This window comes from Thermobia domestica, chromosome 1 (assembly GCF_964235325.1).
Source record: "Thermobia domestica chromosome 1, izTheDome1.hap1.1, whole genome shotgun sequence".
NCBI lineage: Eukaryota > Metazoa > Arthropoda > Insecta > Zygentoma > Lepismatidae > Thermobia > Thermobia domestica.
Window position 1 is genome coordinate 165,564,610 of NC_137454.1, and position 17,841 is coordinate 165,582,450.

Genomic DNA, 17,841 nt, shown 5'->3' on the forward strand with positions numbered 1-17,841 from the left:
GAAATCCCCCAAAGCTACGATATTTCCCAGGTATATCTCTGATGGTGCTCCACGTGGGATACCAGTATTTTCGCAGTGCTACTTTCACCCTCTCTATTAAAAATTCCTCACCTGGGGATCTTCTGAAATTATCACTGGCTGGAAAGTGAAAAAATGTCTAGCTCCGCCAACGAAACAAGTTATGTTGCACTTTGGTTTTGACCTACCTGATCTTTAGTTTCATCAAGTTGCTTAGTATTATGATCTTCATCAATTACCAACAACGTTGTATCGTTTGAATCAGGGTCACGCTCTTCAAAGAAGTTGTCTAATTGTCTGCTGGTGCTTCTACGATTAGCAGGTTCCGAAACGCCGTCGTCTTTTACCGCACTTTTATCGTCTTCTAAAACTAATATTTCACAACTGTCTGCATCAGCGCTGTCTTCGCCGTTTCCAACACCTGTAACAATAACCAGTTCTCCATTTCGATTTCGATAAAAGGTAGTTTTCATAATAGGAATGCAATCAGCTGTTGGCTGATCGTTCTGCGCTGAAGAATTTGCCACATCATCTTTCTCTTTCACGTGATTCTCAAAATTTACGGCGTTTTGCAATATAGCTAAGTACGAGTTAAGAAAATTCAATGCATATTGTGTGTTAGTATTATTTTTTACCTCAAAATGGTTGACAACGTTGGGTGCTTCTTGAAATATTCTTGTTACTTCTCCGCTCCAGAATCTCTGATTTGGCACAAATGATGCTACGGACTCATCGACGTTGTTTACATTTTGAGAATGGAATCGTAAACTCTGATCTCCTGTTTCTTGGCCTTGTGGGAGATTTTGGGTCCGTTGGTCATGAACCATAATGTTGGTAGCCTCGCTTGATATGCCTGAAACGGATGGTCCTGGTTGAATTAACCTTGCATTCTGATGATAGCCTGGATACAATTGTGGCTGTGGTAGTTGTTGTTGCTGCTGGTGTGGTTGTTGTTGTTGTTGTTGTTGTTGTTGTTGTTGTTGCTGGTGTTGTTGTTGTTGCTGCTGCTGGTGGTGGTGTTGTTGTTGCTGCTGGTGTTGTTGTTGCTGCTGATGTTGTTGTTCCTGCTGCTGCTGCTCTATACTGGCAGCCACATTCAACCTATGACGTTGAAGTAAGTAAGACAGATTTCTTGAGTTAGCTGCGACCTGAGACAATGTTTGTACTAGCCCTTGATTTTGAATTTGGGCTTGAGCTTGTACTTGCTGTTGAGCATGAGCCGGGACTTGCGCTTGAGGATACATGTGTAGCTGTGGCATCTCGCCTACTGTGTTGTTTTGTTGCATTGGTATGTTAATCCTTGATAAATTGCGTAACATTGGTGGTTGAAGTTGGCATGTGTTGAATCTTAAAGGTGGGCCCACAACAATACCAGAAGTACCATCAGGTCTACTCATTCGTGGCATGCTATTTCCCTCGGTGTTATTCATAGCAGGATGCATTTCTGTAGCCATGGTGTGATTCTTTTTTGGAAGAGAATCTTGATTCAATAAAATCCAATCTATTGTCCTCATGAAATCACCTCCATGGTCGTCTGTAAAATAGAAACAAAATAATTTCAATGTAATAATTTATTTGATCATTTCTTTCTGATGAGTTTGAAGTGAAACTTCAAGCCAAATTAAATATTCATACCACATAAATTAAATGGATCAGCAATTAACTAGTAATAAGGTTGCCAGCTTCCATAATAAGGAACATTTTTCTTAGATCCATTATTATTATTATTATTATTATTATTATTATTATTATTATTATTATTATTATTATTATTATTATTATTTTTATTATTATTATTATTATTATTATTATTATTATTATTATTATTTGTTGTTGTTGTTGTTGTTGTTCTTGTTGATGATGATGATGCTGTTATTTCCCCAAGCTCAAGACTCGTTTGCAAGTTGCGTACCTGCTAGCGAAATATCTCTTGTCTTAGGGTCAAGTAGGAGGCAGGTAGCAACAACTATACCCTAACTCTGTGAACTGTTATAGTCTCCTACAAAATCATGGACATAATTTTGTAAAAATCCGACCCCTTCTAGAAAATTCATTTTTCTAAGAGTGGAAGTATTAGAACATATTTTGTTTCAAGATGATACGATTCGTGAAAACATTATACAGTACAGAAAACATTAATGTATTACATAATATGAATAAATAGCCTCTCATTAAAGTCAGGAACAAGCCTTTTCAAGAAAACATATGAGGGGATATTTTTTGGACCGAACTGTACTGTAGAATGTTTTCACGAATCGTATCATCTTGAAACAGAATACATACACTTCGAACTTTAAACTATATATCTATATCTATATCCAGTACTTTATATTTGATGTTCCACTCGTGTTTTATTTATTTTATTTTAACCTTCGTTTCAAACGCACTGACTGCGTTCACCGTCAAGTTAACCCCTTACCGCAGACACGTAGCCAGGATTTCTTGAAGGGGGGGGGGAGGGTCCGATACATGAAATACTGTGGTCATCACACAAGGGACTCGATTATTCTAAATTATTTTACTGGAACATATATTGGTTTGTTTAATTAGGATTTCGTACTGGGGAGGGGTGTGACATGAAATTCTGGAGGACCAGGAGCTCTATCAATCTAAACTACTTTACTATCAACATATATTAGTTTGTTAGGACAATAAAATGAGGATATTTTGGTAAGGATTTTAATAACAAACTATGAAGAAATCTCGAGTAAAATAATTAAAAAATGTATTGAAAAAGATTTCACAATATTTATTTACTTCCTCTGTTCTTTGAAATATAACTATTTTCCTTTCATTATGATCTCAACTATTATAAAAAATACATATTCACTATTATAAAAAGTACGTACTCAATAATGTCATGAAAAATATTTTACAATATCTGCGTTCTTCTCTCTGTTGAATCAAATGTTAACAGAACTTTCTTTCCACATAAATTTTTGTTTTTATTATTCCATCAATTACTGTCTGTTCCAAATGATAATTTAAAGGAGCAGTAGAAAGTTGTTTTTGAAATAACATATTTGATACTGGAAGGATGCGATGACGAAAATTATGCTAAAAAATGTCCACGGTGTTACACAACGGCGCAATGGTTTTGGAAGCTTGAAATCTCAATGACTAGTAGTAGAAATTTTGAGAATTCCGTAACTTTTCTAGAAATTTTAAATTCCCTGACTCTTCCAGGATATCTCGCTCACCTCGCCACCATGTATTGCAAGTAATGCAAATCTCCTCATAAGAAAGAGTAACCAAAAGCTTCTTGTAGTTTTTATTTTTAGCGCCGATCCTTCTTTTTCTCATTTCATTTTGTTTCATCCTTCCTTATTTTTTTCATTTCTGGTCTCTCTCCCGGACCCCTCCCTTGGCTACGTGCCTGCTTACCGCATGCCGTGCCATATATGGCACATCCCCATTTTTTCCCTTTAGCTTTTGTGTAATTTATCAAAGGCGCCAAATCACTGTTTCGTCTGCTGTGTGAGGTATTGACGTGTATGAATAAGAGATTTTGGTACAGGGTTGATATGTTTAAAACAAAATGTTTAAAACAAGTGTTTAAAACATGTTTTAAACGAGGGCTGTTGTTTTATTCAGTTTGTTTTAAACGTTTTAAACAAAATGTTTTAAACGTGTTTTTTTTTCCATGGTGGTTGAACATGTTTAAAACAACTAAAATATCAGATTGAGTAAGTTAATTTAATTTTCTAAAAAAACAACCCATCCTCCGCATGATTTGTGCATGGAGTAAATTACAAGCAGAGTTATATGCTCATTATAACAGCAATTACTGAACGAAATTCTGCACATCAATGTGCGTATAACTAAACCAACAGAAATTCAAATGAAGTATTTCAACATTTCTTAATTTCCAAGAATAACGGAGGTTAAACACACTATATTTACACTATTCTAAGATCCAAACTCACAAATTCAAAACTTGGGTATTTTTTGATCACTATCATTTCCATAATAATGAAGAGTTCTCACATCATAAGCTAGAAGAAATACTCTGACAAATACAATACAACTCATAGAAAAGAGCAGTGACTAGCCTACAAGGAGCAAATGGCATATTTTAACTAAACAGTTTTCAAAATACATCTCTATCTGCAACATGAGTAGCTAATAATGATTAATGTCTATGGCATAACAACACAATTAACTTTAGACGCCCGCCAGGGATTTTAACAAAATGGTAGACTCTCACGTTCGGGGCTCTGGAGACCTCCCTTATTATCACAGAGTCATGAGTTATACACCATTGGAAAGCTTATAGACCACAAATTCCAATGGGGTAACATTCGTGAAATTCCCGCCGTATTCGTAGAAAAAGAACAATCATAAAAAATCATTAAAAATATGAAAATATTGACTTTACGGGGCCCTGGCAACCCTTGCAGCCACCCTACGCTGGCAAAACGATGAATATGTAGGCCACATTCTTGTGACAATAATGTAAGAAATGGTAGCCATTGCTGCCATTGCGTAATGAATTTCTTTTTATGTAGGAAATATTTTCAAATATATATATATATATATATATATATATATATATATATATATATATATATATATATATATATATATATATATATATATATATATATATATATATATATATATATGCGCAGAAAACATTCATTGAATTAGACATTCTCTCCCCTCTCCCACTAGTAGCACGTCCATATGCAAATCATTTTTGCTGCACACATTATGTATACAAACAAGAATTATGCTTCTAGACCACTTCAGTGAAATATATCTTGTGTTAAATGGGACCGTCCCGAAAATGAATGTAAATTAACCAAATTTGACCCCTCTTCCTCTATAAACAAAAGTACACATACAGGTTACTATCATGTAGGGGACTATTTCATTGCTTCACATACCAATTTTTATGGATGTACCACAAAGGGGATAGGAATACCCGCCAAAACCTGATGAAAAAAAATTGATGAAAAATTAAAAAATGAACTTCATCCTTCCTTTCTCGGCCGTACATACGTACCCCCTATATACATATAATGCAACTGACGGAAAGCTTCATCCCTTAAAAATACTTTGGTACCAAACCATCTTTCTAGCTTAATTAAGGACTGAGCTATTGATGTTTCTTGTAAAAATAAATGTAATTTACGTCAAAACACTTAAACTCCATAAATTGGCTAACTTTGTCCCCTTCCTTCTCCCCCATATAAGCAAGAAGTACAAATACGCGATATTACCATGTAGTGGCCTACTTCATTGCTTCACGTAACAATTTTTATGAATCTATCCCCCAAGAGGGGGATGGCCCCCAAAAAAACTCTTGAAAAAGAAAACACGATATTTACCCTCCTCCCATATACATAAAATGTACATCAGCAAAGCTGCATCTTTCAGGAATAAATTGGTACCAAAACCATATTCCAGCCTTAATTTGAGGTTTAAGACTGAGCCATTGAGGTTTAAAGCCCTGACACAGCAGTTGCGTCAATGGGCGTTTAAAGATTAAGAATGCAGACGACCAGTAGAACGTAACACAAGGAAACTAAACTACATATTCCGTGAACGGAGATCGGGAAAATCCCGATTTCTTTCTCCGGAATTGAACATTTGGGCGGATCCAGATTAAGTATGTTTCCGAAATTTGATATAGTGGTTGAATATAGATGGCAAGCAATACCTAAGTGTGTAAAAATGTAATATATATGCGTATTTAGATTAATGTTTTAAACAAAATAAACATTTTAAACATGTTTTTTTTTGTTTAAAACAAAGTACTTTGTTTTAAACGTTTAAAACGTTTTAAACAAAAAAACATGTTTTAAACATAAAAAACGTTCTTTTTGATTTAAAAAAAAACGTTTTTTTCAACCCTGTTTTGGTATCATCTGGCATGTTCTTTGTGAGTTGTATTAGGCGGGAAAACGTTGACATGTGGTTTTTGCGAAGAAGTGGATTTTTATCAGTGAATTTTTTTTTCTTCGAAAGATTGTGTGCAATTTTGCAAACAAAAAATATTACATTGAAGATAAGTACTTTGAGATGTATCTCCAACAATACGATCTTCATTTTGTATGTTCGTATTGGAGGAATGTGGAAAAAATGTATGTGCCATATATGTCACACCATGCGCTTACAGGTACTTTTATGTTCTTGCAATGCGAAATTGACAACTATTATAGTCGTTCTGCAATTCTGTTACAGCAATTGATCCTTTTTTTTTTTTTTTTAATGATGGACGTTCATCAGTAGCTGTTAGAGAACTTCCAAGAAATACCAATATTTTGTTACCGGATTTGGATGAAGATTCTGTTGTTCCTTCCCCTGAGAGGATCGTCATACCCAATTCTGGTGATGCAATGAATTCAGGTGTTGATGATGTCCCTCTCTGTCTCATAAATAATTCTCAAGATAAGAGGTCTACGTCATCAAGCGATTTGAAAAACATCAAGCGGAGACCTAGAAACATGGAAAAGTCCCAAGAAGATGTAAAATTTCAAAGACCTCAGCAGGCCCGCAAACAGCCACAGAGGTTTGGGAGGACCATGAATACGTTAGGGGAGGCAAGTCATTAAACATTCTCTTACCAATATCTACATTGTGCTTTTTGTATTAATAATAGCATTTTGTGTTAAGGTCTGGAGGGGCCACGAAAAGTTTAGGGGGACCAGGCCCCCTAGCTCCCTCTAGTTGCGGGTCTGGACCTCAGGATTTACCTGAAGAAATAAAACAACTATAAACGCCTACTGAATATTTCAAGTACTTTTTCAGTGATGAGATTCTTCATTACGCAGTTGAACATTCAAAGCTATATTCAACGCAAGTTCGGCCAACAAATGACTACAAATAAACTTGCACAGCTTTTTGTGTGATTTTCTACATGCCAACTACTCAACTCGCAGCTACTAGACATTACTGGAACGGAAGGCCTGGTCATGATGCGGTAAATCAAGTGATGAGTTGTGATCGTTTTGAAGAGATCAAACAATTTATTCATTTCAATGCCAATGCAACTTTTATTCCTGCACGAGAAATTTCCCATGGCATACTTCATAAGATTAGGCCTTTTCTTGGACAGATACGAGAACGTCTGATAGAAGTCTCCAAAGAAGAATTCTTGGTAGTTGTTGAGCAAATCACTCCCACAAAGTGTAGATCATCGACAAAACAATATAACGCAAAGAAACCTCATTGTTCTGATTGAACTTTCCTTTACAAAAGAAGTGAAATGCACTCAAATACATTAAAATTATACCGGAATTTAGTATTTAAATCTTTAATAAGAATTATAATTACAAATATAACTCAAGTTAATAAGAAACATGACCAGACCTCATCATCTTTGAAACAGAAATGAAAGTTAATAGGTAATAAGCTAAACAAAATGCACACTTATGAAATACATTCAGAAATAACGGTGCATTAAGTAAAATATTCGATAAAATGAAAACATTGGAATTTGGAATTATAGAAAACACAGATATACTCATTAATGTTTTGCTTCCAAGGACAGTGTTCTTTATTGGTTAGATGTAATTTGTAAAACACTCTGTGAATCATACAGAAAAAATTGCAGCCTATGATGAAGGATCATATATATAAAATAGGGTTACTGACTATAGAATAATGAAGTAGGTTACTAATGACCTAAAAATAATAAATATAGCAAACTATTCTAACTAATAAATCTAATAACGCTTATAACCAAGACATGATCTAATTCCCAAACCTATTTCATTAACTTATTACTTAATTTTCAATTAAAAAAAAGCTATTTAATTTTTTTTTCATAATTTATTTCACACCATGGGGTACTCCCGAACACTACGGGGTAAGGGCAAACATTCTGTCCAGCATTTCCCCATGAGACGCCATTTTACTGTTAAAGTTGAAACTAATTGTTGACTACATGCAGGTTAGTAAGATTACAAAGAAGTAATATTCAAATATAGGGGAATATATAGCCTTATCTCTAACAATATAGATAAGAGACAACTTACCCAGATTGTTGAATCAATGTTATAAGTGAATCGACAAAAACAACAAAACGTCTTCTTCCTGGCAATCTACTCAACTGACTGTCACCAAATTTATGCTACACTTTTCTAGATCTCTCAGCTAGCGTGCAGCAACATCGTTTGTTTTCTAACAAGCTTCTTTGGCGTAAACTTGGGTGTTCGGCATTACCTCAGTGTTCGCGAATACCTCGGTTTCCCCTATTATTATTATTATTATTATTATTATTATTATTATTATTATTATTATTATTATTATTATTATTATTATTGGTATTCGGAATAGAAGCACAACTACTCTAGGAAGGAAATACTTCTTATATTTAAACCCTGCCACTGCTAGTATGCCTACTGACAAGGCTGGCACGGTTTATGATTATTGTAAGATTATAATAATTCTGCTATATTAGAGAGAGTTCAAAAACAAACTTACCGAACGCTTTAGCCAGTAAATCGGCAGGAATCGCCTGAAAAAGATGTGTTAATCGATAAATGGATGCATTTCTGTCAGGATATGGGGCACTTCCATTTGGTCGTCGTTGCTGCCTAGTGTTTCGTTTCGGTCCTGGTTTCTATTTAAAAAAAAAAGAAAAAGAAAAAAAAGAAAGAAAGAAAATGAAATGAAAATATCATGAAAGAAACAAACACTTATCAAATAATTACACTGTAAAATTTCTTTCCGTAAAATTAAAACGAATCACTGGTAGATGTAGGCCCTACTACTACGACATACTTGATTGGTTCATTACAGTTTAGTGTCCCTTTCAGTCCGAGGCTATGTGAGAAGTGGACCTACAGCTCAACGTGAGATCCGATCCACTTCAACTCCCACTTGGAATCCAACCAGGTATCTCACGCTATACTATAACATACTTGCTACAGTTGGAAATTATTCTAAGCATAAGCAGTGTAACGGACCATTTTGTCACATGGTCCTTACAGTAAATCTATGCTGTAATAGAAATCCAATACGTCAACTCCTACGTTATCTGCATATCTGAAAGTTTGAAATAGTTTGTTTATTTAATCGGTTTCGTCGTTATTTCAAAGATTATTTATATCTAGATGTTCAATTTATAAGTAAATATGCAGATTCGGAATAATGAACTATATAATTAAAAAAAAAAAACAATTTTGTAATTAAATATATTTCAAAATATGTAACAAAATAGTAACAAAATAATTATAAACTTTACCATTGTAACCCTTTGGAAATTCAATCTACAATTTTGTTATTTTAATGAAAACCGAACTCTTAATGAAAAATTTATGAAAAGAAGAAAAAGAAAAAATGTAGTAGAGACAGAATTTACTGACATGGAGTTTTAAAATGTCATGAAAGTTAGTTCTGAAGGTTAATCACGTTTTATTTACTACTAAACGTGTATATTGTTCTAAATACAGTGATTATACTAGTTGTTAGTAGGGATGGCCAGAACCGGTTCCTGGTGGAACCGGTTTTCGGGTCTGAACGGATCCGGTTCTAGAAGATCCAGTACCGGAACCGGTTTTTCGGATCCAGATCTGGAACCGGTTCTTTGGATCCAGGTCTACAACCGGTTCTTCGGATCCAGGTCTAGAACCGGTTCTTCGGATCCAGGTCTGGAACCGGTTCTTCGGATCCAGGTCTGGAACCGGTTCTTCGGATCCAGGTCTGGAACCAGTTCTGAAAATAGAACCGGTTCCGCGCGAAACTTTGTGACCATCCCTATGCTAAACCCGAGCTGCTGGCAAGCTGTGAACAGTATGCTAGATGAAATGGTGGAAGCGACAGGCAGGCGCCCAGGCGGCGGCAGCTTGTCTCATTTGGCTAAATAAAGTGGGTAACTGGCAAACTCATTGGTTAAACAGGCAAACTGGCCAACTCATTTGGCTAAACACCCACTGGTGGACAAAATTGTTTTTCTGGGGGCACAAACGGGTCTGGGCGGGGAAGGCACAAGCGCATGGTCCTCTTTGCACTATTTTTTAAGGTGAACCCTCCTTTACGGGTCTTTGGGGGCTTTCGGATCCAGGTCTGGAACCGGTTCCTTAGATCCGGTTCTGGAACCGGGTTTTCAGAACCAGAAGTGGAACCGGTTCCTAAGATCCGGTTCTTAAGATCCGGTTCTGGAACCGGGTTTTCGGATCCAGGTCTGGAACCGGTTCCTAAGATCCGGTTCTGGAACCGGGTTTTCGGATCCAGGTCCGGAACCTGTTCTGAAAACCGGATCTCCGAGAACCGGTTCCGCCGGAACCGGAACTTTGTGGCCATCCCTAGTTGTTAGTATCCCATATTTAATATTATATATAAAATATATAATTTAAACCATGTATCTGTTTTTCGATTGAATAGATATGTTTGTTCGTGAAGCTAATAATAATACTATGTTCGAGTAAGTAGTTGAGATCCCTGACCAAATCTCCTAACACCTAATTATGTCCCAGTCTTCTTTCGTGCTATAGATGAAATTTGGTTACCAGTTATGTCGTTGGTTATAGTCAGCATAAATATATAGTCTACAGATGGTCGTTGTGATATCCAGATTTGATCATTTTAGTTACTTCTATTTCATTAGGATGACATGGTGAATGAGTACTGTATATTTAAATAGCTGCTGACTACGTATTATCGTCAGGTGTATACAATAATGTCACGGTGAATGTGTAAAATAGAGGCAATGCTGCAATATGTTGATGCAGCGTATTGTTCTCTTCATAGTATTCATGTCTGTGGCCCATGGTTAAGAAGCCTTATCGACCCTAGGTAGCATATAATACGGTATCTTCTATTTATTCATCATTGTATTGAATTATCTTCTTCTTCTTGTATTGATCATCTCATGGCTGACATTCCAATTAGACATATGGGTTTTATACACTACAAAGTACACAGTACTTCTACAGAACAACGGACCACGACCAGGGAACTTGGCAGCGTATTTAGTGATATCCGGGCCAAAACACGTGTATATTCTATGCTATAGTAGCCAGCTTTCTAGCGTATAGCCACTAGCCGTCAACGCGGCTGCTGCTATGATGACAATGAATTGCGCGGCCGTCAGTATCATACCTACAGCAGTGATTTAATACAAGATATGTGAGTGGGTTGTGGGTCAACAGCACGTGGCCCACTCTGACCCACCGATCCATTATGACCCACCCACTCACTCTGCTTAGTGCATTGTAGCCAGTATCTTCTGAACACTGGTGGATTTGTCTACGTTTTACTTTCAAGGCCTCCATTTTTGTTTCTTTTTCATTTGTTTCTATTTACTTACCTAAGATGAGTATTATCTAAGTGCAAAAAAAAAAAAAAAAAACTTCAGGCACCTTTGGATATTCCTATTTTAATTGTAATAACAGCAACGGAACTTACTATTTGACTTTCAAGCCACAATCGAATTTTACTTTTTTTTTTCCTTACTCGGGCTACTTTATCTTGATTTGACACTTTCAAATTTCATCATATTTTCCACTGAAAAGTATTTGTAATTCACCAAGGAAATCATTATATATGATAACTGAATTGAAATTCAACGTAATATGGCCCATGACAAGCAATTTACTATTTTATATCGTAAACGTCAGATCCATCGTTATTGTAACAGAGCGGTTGATCGTAGAAATTCAAACTCCGATTATTGATAATTCCACAGCCTTGTTTTCTTACAAGTGTAAACTCTTAAGTCAGTGGAGAGGAGGGCGTTGGTCATGGGTCAGAGTTGATGACGATGGGTTTTGGTGGGTCAGAGTGGTTCATGGTGGGTGATTTTAGGTCACAAAGGAAGGAGGGTCAATGGGTCATGGATGAAGTTTTCATTGACCCATGCCATCTCTGGTAGGCCTCAGGGGTGGTCTGGCCATAATCAAGTACCGGCCCGATGGCCGCTGCGCCCTCCTCGCGAGGGGCTAAGACCCGTCTTAGCCTCGGGAAGGCGCACAGTTTCCTCTCTGAACACATTAAAAAAAACAACAACAACAACAACAACAAAGCTATATACATAATTATTTTATAAATTCGGTAGCCTTTGGCCAGCTAGGGCTCCACCCCAGACCCCGGTATTTGCTCGGCCTGAGGCCTCGCTCTTTCTGTTTTCGGCGTGGGAATGCTATTAATGATATTAGATTTACCCCTAAATGTATAGATTTGACTCTAATATCGGTCATTTTGGATCATTTTTATATATCAACCCTCTCACCCCCACTGCTCCGCCCCCAGATCCAGTCTTTACTCGGCCTACGGCCTTGCCCTCTAGCCGAGTTTGGGTGTTTATATATCTTTCTTTGGGCTTCTCCAGGAAATTCAGATATTTTTGAAAGAATCCCAGATAAGACTTGAGGTGTATTGGAACAAAACCCAAGCGTCCGTCTTGAGGCTATTGGGATAACTCGATGGAGAAGTAAAAGCAACGCTGCTGTAACAATATTTGGACACTTTCATTACTGGGCACCTGACTCAATGGATTCCAGACCAAGAAAATCAAAACCAGTATATGTGGAACTCGTAGCAGCTTTAAGTGTGATTGGCAATTGGCAAGAGTTCAATTCCAAAGTCAGACATGATGCAATGTCTCTCATTCAAAAGTTGTGCTCCTTTGAGACTATCATTGTGGCTATGATGCTTTTATTGATTTTTCACCATACCACACCTTTATCAGACTACTTGCAAACAAAACACTTAGACTATGTCCAAGCATGGCGCCTGATATCCTCAATTCAAAAGAAGTTGAAAGAAGATAGGGACCAGTTTGACAAAGTCTACAAAGCAGCAGAACACTTTGCAACAGAAATGTCAAATAGTATTGAAGGACTCATTTCAGATGTTTCTAGTCTAGAACAAGTTATTATAGAAACAGAATTGCCTGAGGTAAGATGTAGAAAAAGAAAGAAAATGGCAGGGGAATCAGCTTCTGATGAAGTAATTGAAGACAGTGAATACAGATTTGAAGTAACCGTTTTCAACTGTGTTCTAGACCAAATTTCTAACAGCATGCAGGAACGACTTCCTGAAAATCAAAGCTTATACTTAGATTTAGAGTGTTTTGATCCTAAGAAGTTCAAGAGTTTGTCTGGCTTCGTTGTCACTGAAAAGAATCACTGAATTAATTCCTGATTGTGAAGAGGGAAAACCTAAAGAACTCCTTTCGTTTTCGGGGGGCGCGGTGGCTCAGTGGTAGAGCGTTCACCTCTGGTGCTTGGGGTCCCGGGTTCGATCCCAGCTCCCGCCAAGTGAACTTTGTGGTGGACAAACACCGTGCTCGTGGGTTTTCTCGGGGTTCTCCCGTTTCCTCCCACTTTCTTCATTCCACCATTTCACTCATCTCTCATTATCACCGTCTCCTTTAGCCTAACCGGCATAACCGTGGGACGTAAAACTCAAAGATTTCATTTCATTTTTTTCCTTTTGTTTTCATCAATGTGGGAAGAGTTTTCAAAATCCCCTTATGAAAACCAAGAAAAGTATCAAGAAGCTGTTGAACTTCGTACGATTGAAGATTTGATTGAAGAGGACAAGTTTTCTGAAGATTTCATAGGGGATGAGGAGGAATATTTGGGGTCGACTGACGATATTGTGGATTTAAGGTCTATAAAATGTGATGTAGTGAAGTGCAAATCTTGCTTTAAGTGCACCTTCGATGTGATTCTGCAGTACAATATGTACTCAAGACTATACACAGATTTATTCAAAGTTTATAAGTATCTCCTTACATTACCGACAACACAAGTGTCCTGTGAGCGAGCATTTTCAAAGATCAGATACATAAAAACAAGACTCCGTTCAAGACTTACAGATGAACATCTGGAAACATTGTTCTTGATGAACTCAGAAAGAGACATTCTGACCAAAATAGACAACAATCTTATTATTGACAAAATGTATGAGAAAAGCAGGAAGATGCGAAGGCTCCTTCAAGCATAAAGCAATGACTTTACTTTCATTTTCCAGTTTTGTTTTTGAATTTCTTTTTTCGCTAGGTAGGTATATAATTCTAAATTTACTTTTGTTTATTTGTAGTAACTGTTTCATGTATACTTTTTATCAACGGTTTTAAAAATAGATGAAAAATAAGTTAATGTTATGATGAACACAGCTTTAAAAGGACAGAAGTATGAAAAATAGCATAAGCCCCAAACTTAACTCAAATCTTCAGTTATAATTAGACTGTTAACAAATGTAGCCGAAGAATTTAAACAACTGGTGTGATTTTTGTAGTCTCAGTTAAAGTGTGCAGATTTATCTAGGCCTAATATATTTAGTACTCAAAGTCTCTTTGTTTATGAAAATATTGAATTCTATCGTGATTAACTGCAATAGCTACTTAATCTTTTGTTGTTTTTTGTGTACTAATTTTCCGGGGCAAGCCCCCGGCACTTCCTTTTAATAGGAGGGGGTATTCGATACAAGCGAAAGCCTCGGATAGACGGCGCTTTCCCAGAGTATGTGACCGCGCCCTTTTTACATAGCCAGTCCACCCCTGGTAGGCCTATTGCGATCATGGAAGGGAAAGGCATTAACTAGAATGATGTTAAATCACGATAGACTGCCTATTGTTCACTCAGAGAATTTGTGAAGCAGATGTTATCGCAATTGCTTTATAGAAACTATATAACTGGATATTATTATTATATTTGAAGTATTATCAAGTATCACGAAACACAATTATTACCTAAATTTACTGAAATGAAATGAAAATTAAAGTTTGACTTCGAAAGATTAACTATCAAGTCTGGCACAATATCTGCCCCGAAAACAACACACAAGAATTTAACCCTTTATTGGGCAGTGTTGCTCTCAAGCAACATTGCATTTTCTACTGAGTTATGCACACGAATTATAACTTTTCAGTGATTATTTAATTGGCATTATTGCTTTTATACAATATTCATATACATGATTTGTTGGTCACTTCTATAGATATTTCTAATCTTCGTCAACAGGGGACAGTCAAATTTAGTATTGTAGAAGCTTTATCTTCTACGTTCCGCGAAAGTTCTTTTTTATTTTTTTTATTTTTTTTATTTGTGGTTTCTTTCTTTGTAGGAAAATATTGCAACGAAACTGTTGGTAATTACTGAGAGTATTCTTATGATATTTGAACATAATAGGGCAATGCTGCTCAGTAGCTACACATAATACCTATTTTATGACAACGTTGCTTTGAAATAAACACCCTGTATTTTGTACCCAAAGTACAAAAATGCTTTAAAAATTACGAGATTATGATCAGGAAGACACGGTTCAACCATAAAAGTAAACAAAATATTTTAATGGTAATGCTAAGAGTTAACCTCAAGCATGTAATTTTATTAAGGCCAACGACGTCTATCGATTGATGTAAAAGTCTCATCTTTGGTCTATATTTATAAGTAAACCATAATTAAAATTTTAAAAGTTAGTAATATTTTTATGCTTTATCTCATTAACCATGCGGAATACTGTTGTCTTGCTAGTGTTATAATAAAAAGCTTGATGATGATGTAACTTAGAATTAGGTTTATCTTAATAATAGATGACATTGTTATTGTTATGCATCTTTTTTTTTTTTTTTTTTTTTTTAACCTTATCCATGTCAGTTTGTTTACTCATTGCAGTGATGTCACTCCGTGGTAAAAATTGCACTTTGTGAGTTTTTTTTTTTTTTTTACATTAATTTCTCCAAAAAGGATAAAGGGAATTTTCATAGAAATGGGCAGCATATAATGGTATCTTTTCTTATATTTACTTCATCGACGTCAACAAACTTCAATATGGGTGGAGTAAACTAATAAGTCCTCAACAAAAATAAAATAATTGCTAACTATCAAATTCTGTTACTGTAAAAAGCATGCTATAGTATGGAAGTGATTTAAAAAATGACTTCAAAATCTAAAAAAAAATTGAACTTATTAACAACTTTGGTATTTTTTTAAGTATGAAACGAAAAACAATCATCATCTAAAACGTTCCACAAGAAATTACTGGAAAATGAAGCTTGTCTTATCCAGTTTACGACATAAATGTGTGCTGCAAATACTAATTTCTAACAACAAAATGTATTTGATTTGACGAGCATTTTCAATTTTATCACTTAATTACTTATTTATAAATTGTTTAATTAAGATATAGGGTGTGAATTCACTCATATATATTGAAGAAAGTGAGCGACATGCACTATTTTATAAATATTAAAAATGTTGTAGACTTTGGAAAACTCAAGAGCAAAATGAGAATTTCTGCCTCTCGAGATGGGATTTCCTAAGGTTTCGGGTTGGCATCACTGATTCACTAGTCTCATCTCTGGACTTTTTGTTGTTATAAATGTAGAATTTTCATTGCTGTTGCATAGAGTACTTACATTCGGTCGAGGCTCCGGAGCTGGTGGACGTGGTTCAACAAATAATTCAGTGCTGGCAGGTGGTGGTCTAATAGCTTGCCAGTTCACCATCCGAGGTGGAGGTATGTTCATTGTAGGATTAACTTGGCAACCTTGGCCGTAAGGAGATGTGTTTGCTGCATAAGCTGTTCCGCCTGAGTGAATATTGTTTGGCACAGGAATAGGGAGTGGTCTATTCATTGCAGACGTTCCAGTGTTACCCAGATCCTCATATGGGTTTCCATAATAATTATTAGTTCTCTGATCGATGTTCTGTTCTATTATGGCGCTAGTCTGACTGATGGGATCTCCGACGCTGGGTGGTCCAATAGTGGAATGAGTTGAATTCTCAGTAATTGGAATTAAAGGTGGCATATTTGGTGAGATAGGTACAGATGACGACGGACTTCTGGCTTCGTAAGGTGGTGGTGGTGGAAGCCGTTGATTGTTTGGATCCAGAGGATTCATTCTGCTGCTACTCGAGCAAGCTTCCTCGCTGAAAAGAGATAACAAAACATAATTATTAATAATTTTCACCTATTTATATGGAAAACACTATATAACAGTTAAAATCCAACTACGCAGTCATAAAAATTTTACGGTACCATTACAGTAATTTGAAACCACTCACTGTCGGTTGATTGAAACGGTTTGCAGAAGACTAGAAATAAGATAATTTCAACAGCTGTTTCCGTAGGAAATATTATCGTAACGTGCTGTACAGTAAAATTATATTCAAACCTCCACATATCTTACTTAGAAAGCCTTACAGGGGATCTACCGTAATGCATGACTATAACATCCTATGAAGAGGGTACAGTTCCACTAGTAAAGCGCTCACCATTGGTGCAAGTGATTCCCAATTCGACCAAAGGCCACATGAGTTTGTGATGGACAACACTGTGTCCGTAGGTGCCCTCGTTTTCTTCCACATTCTCACTCCGTCCTTTCTTTCCAGGGTTGATATAAAACAAAATGTATAAAAACAAGTGTTTAAAACGTTTAAAACGAGGGCTATTGTTTTATTCAGTTTGTTTTCAACGTTTCAAACACATTGTTTTAAACGTGTTTGTTTGCGAGAGTGGTTGAACATGTTTAAAAAAAAATATCAGATTGAAGAAACTAATTTAATTTTCTAACTAATACAACATATCCTCCGCAGGATTTGTGCATGGAGTAAACTACAAGCAGAGTTATATTCTTACTATAACAGCCATTACTGAACAAAATTCTGCACACCAAATGTGCATATAACTAAACCAACAGAAATTCAAGTGAAGTATTTGAACATTTCTTAAATTCCAAGAATAACGAAGGTTTCAAAAGTTCAAAACTTGAGTATGTTTTCGTCACCCCATTTCCATAATAATGAACAGTTCTCACATCCTAAGCTATAAGAAATACTTTGACAAATAAAATACAACTCAAAGAGCAGTGATTAGCCTACAAGGAGCAAATGACATATTTTAACTAAACAGTTTTCAAGA

The 17,841-nt window shown here is 36.1% G+C and overlaps 1 protein-coding gene across 2 annotated transcripts in view; it reads right to left on the bottom strand.

The window, feature by feature from the left end:
- The window catches only part of LOC145690689 (uncharacterized), a 119,383-nt gene that overhangs the window by 10,179 nt on the left and 91,363 nt on the right, over positions 1 to 17,841 (bottom strand). For both annotated transcript variants that reach the window (XM_081765855.1, XM_081765849.1), the window contains exons 2-4: positions 16,337 to 16,850; positions 8,452 to 8,590; positions 207 to 1,552 (exon numbers count right to left, since the gene is read on the bottom strand). In XM_081765855.1, coding sequence (XP_081621981.1) covers positions 207 to 1,552; positions 8,452 to 8,590; positions 16,337 to 16,850 — 1,999 coding nt within the window. The remainder of the gene's footprint in view (positions 1 to 206; positions 1,553 to 8,451; positions 8,591 to 16,336; positions 16,851 to 17,841) is intronic.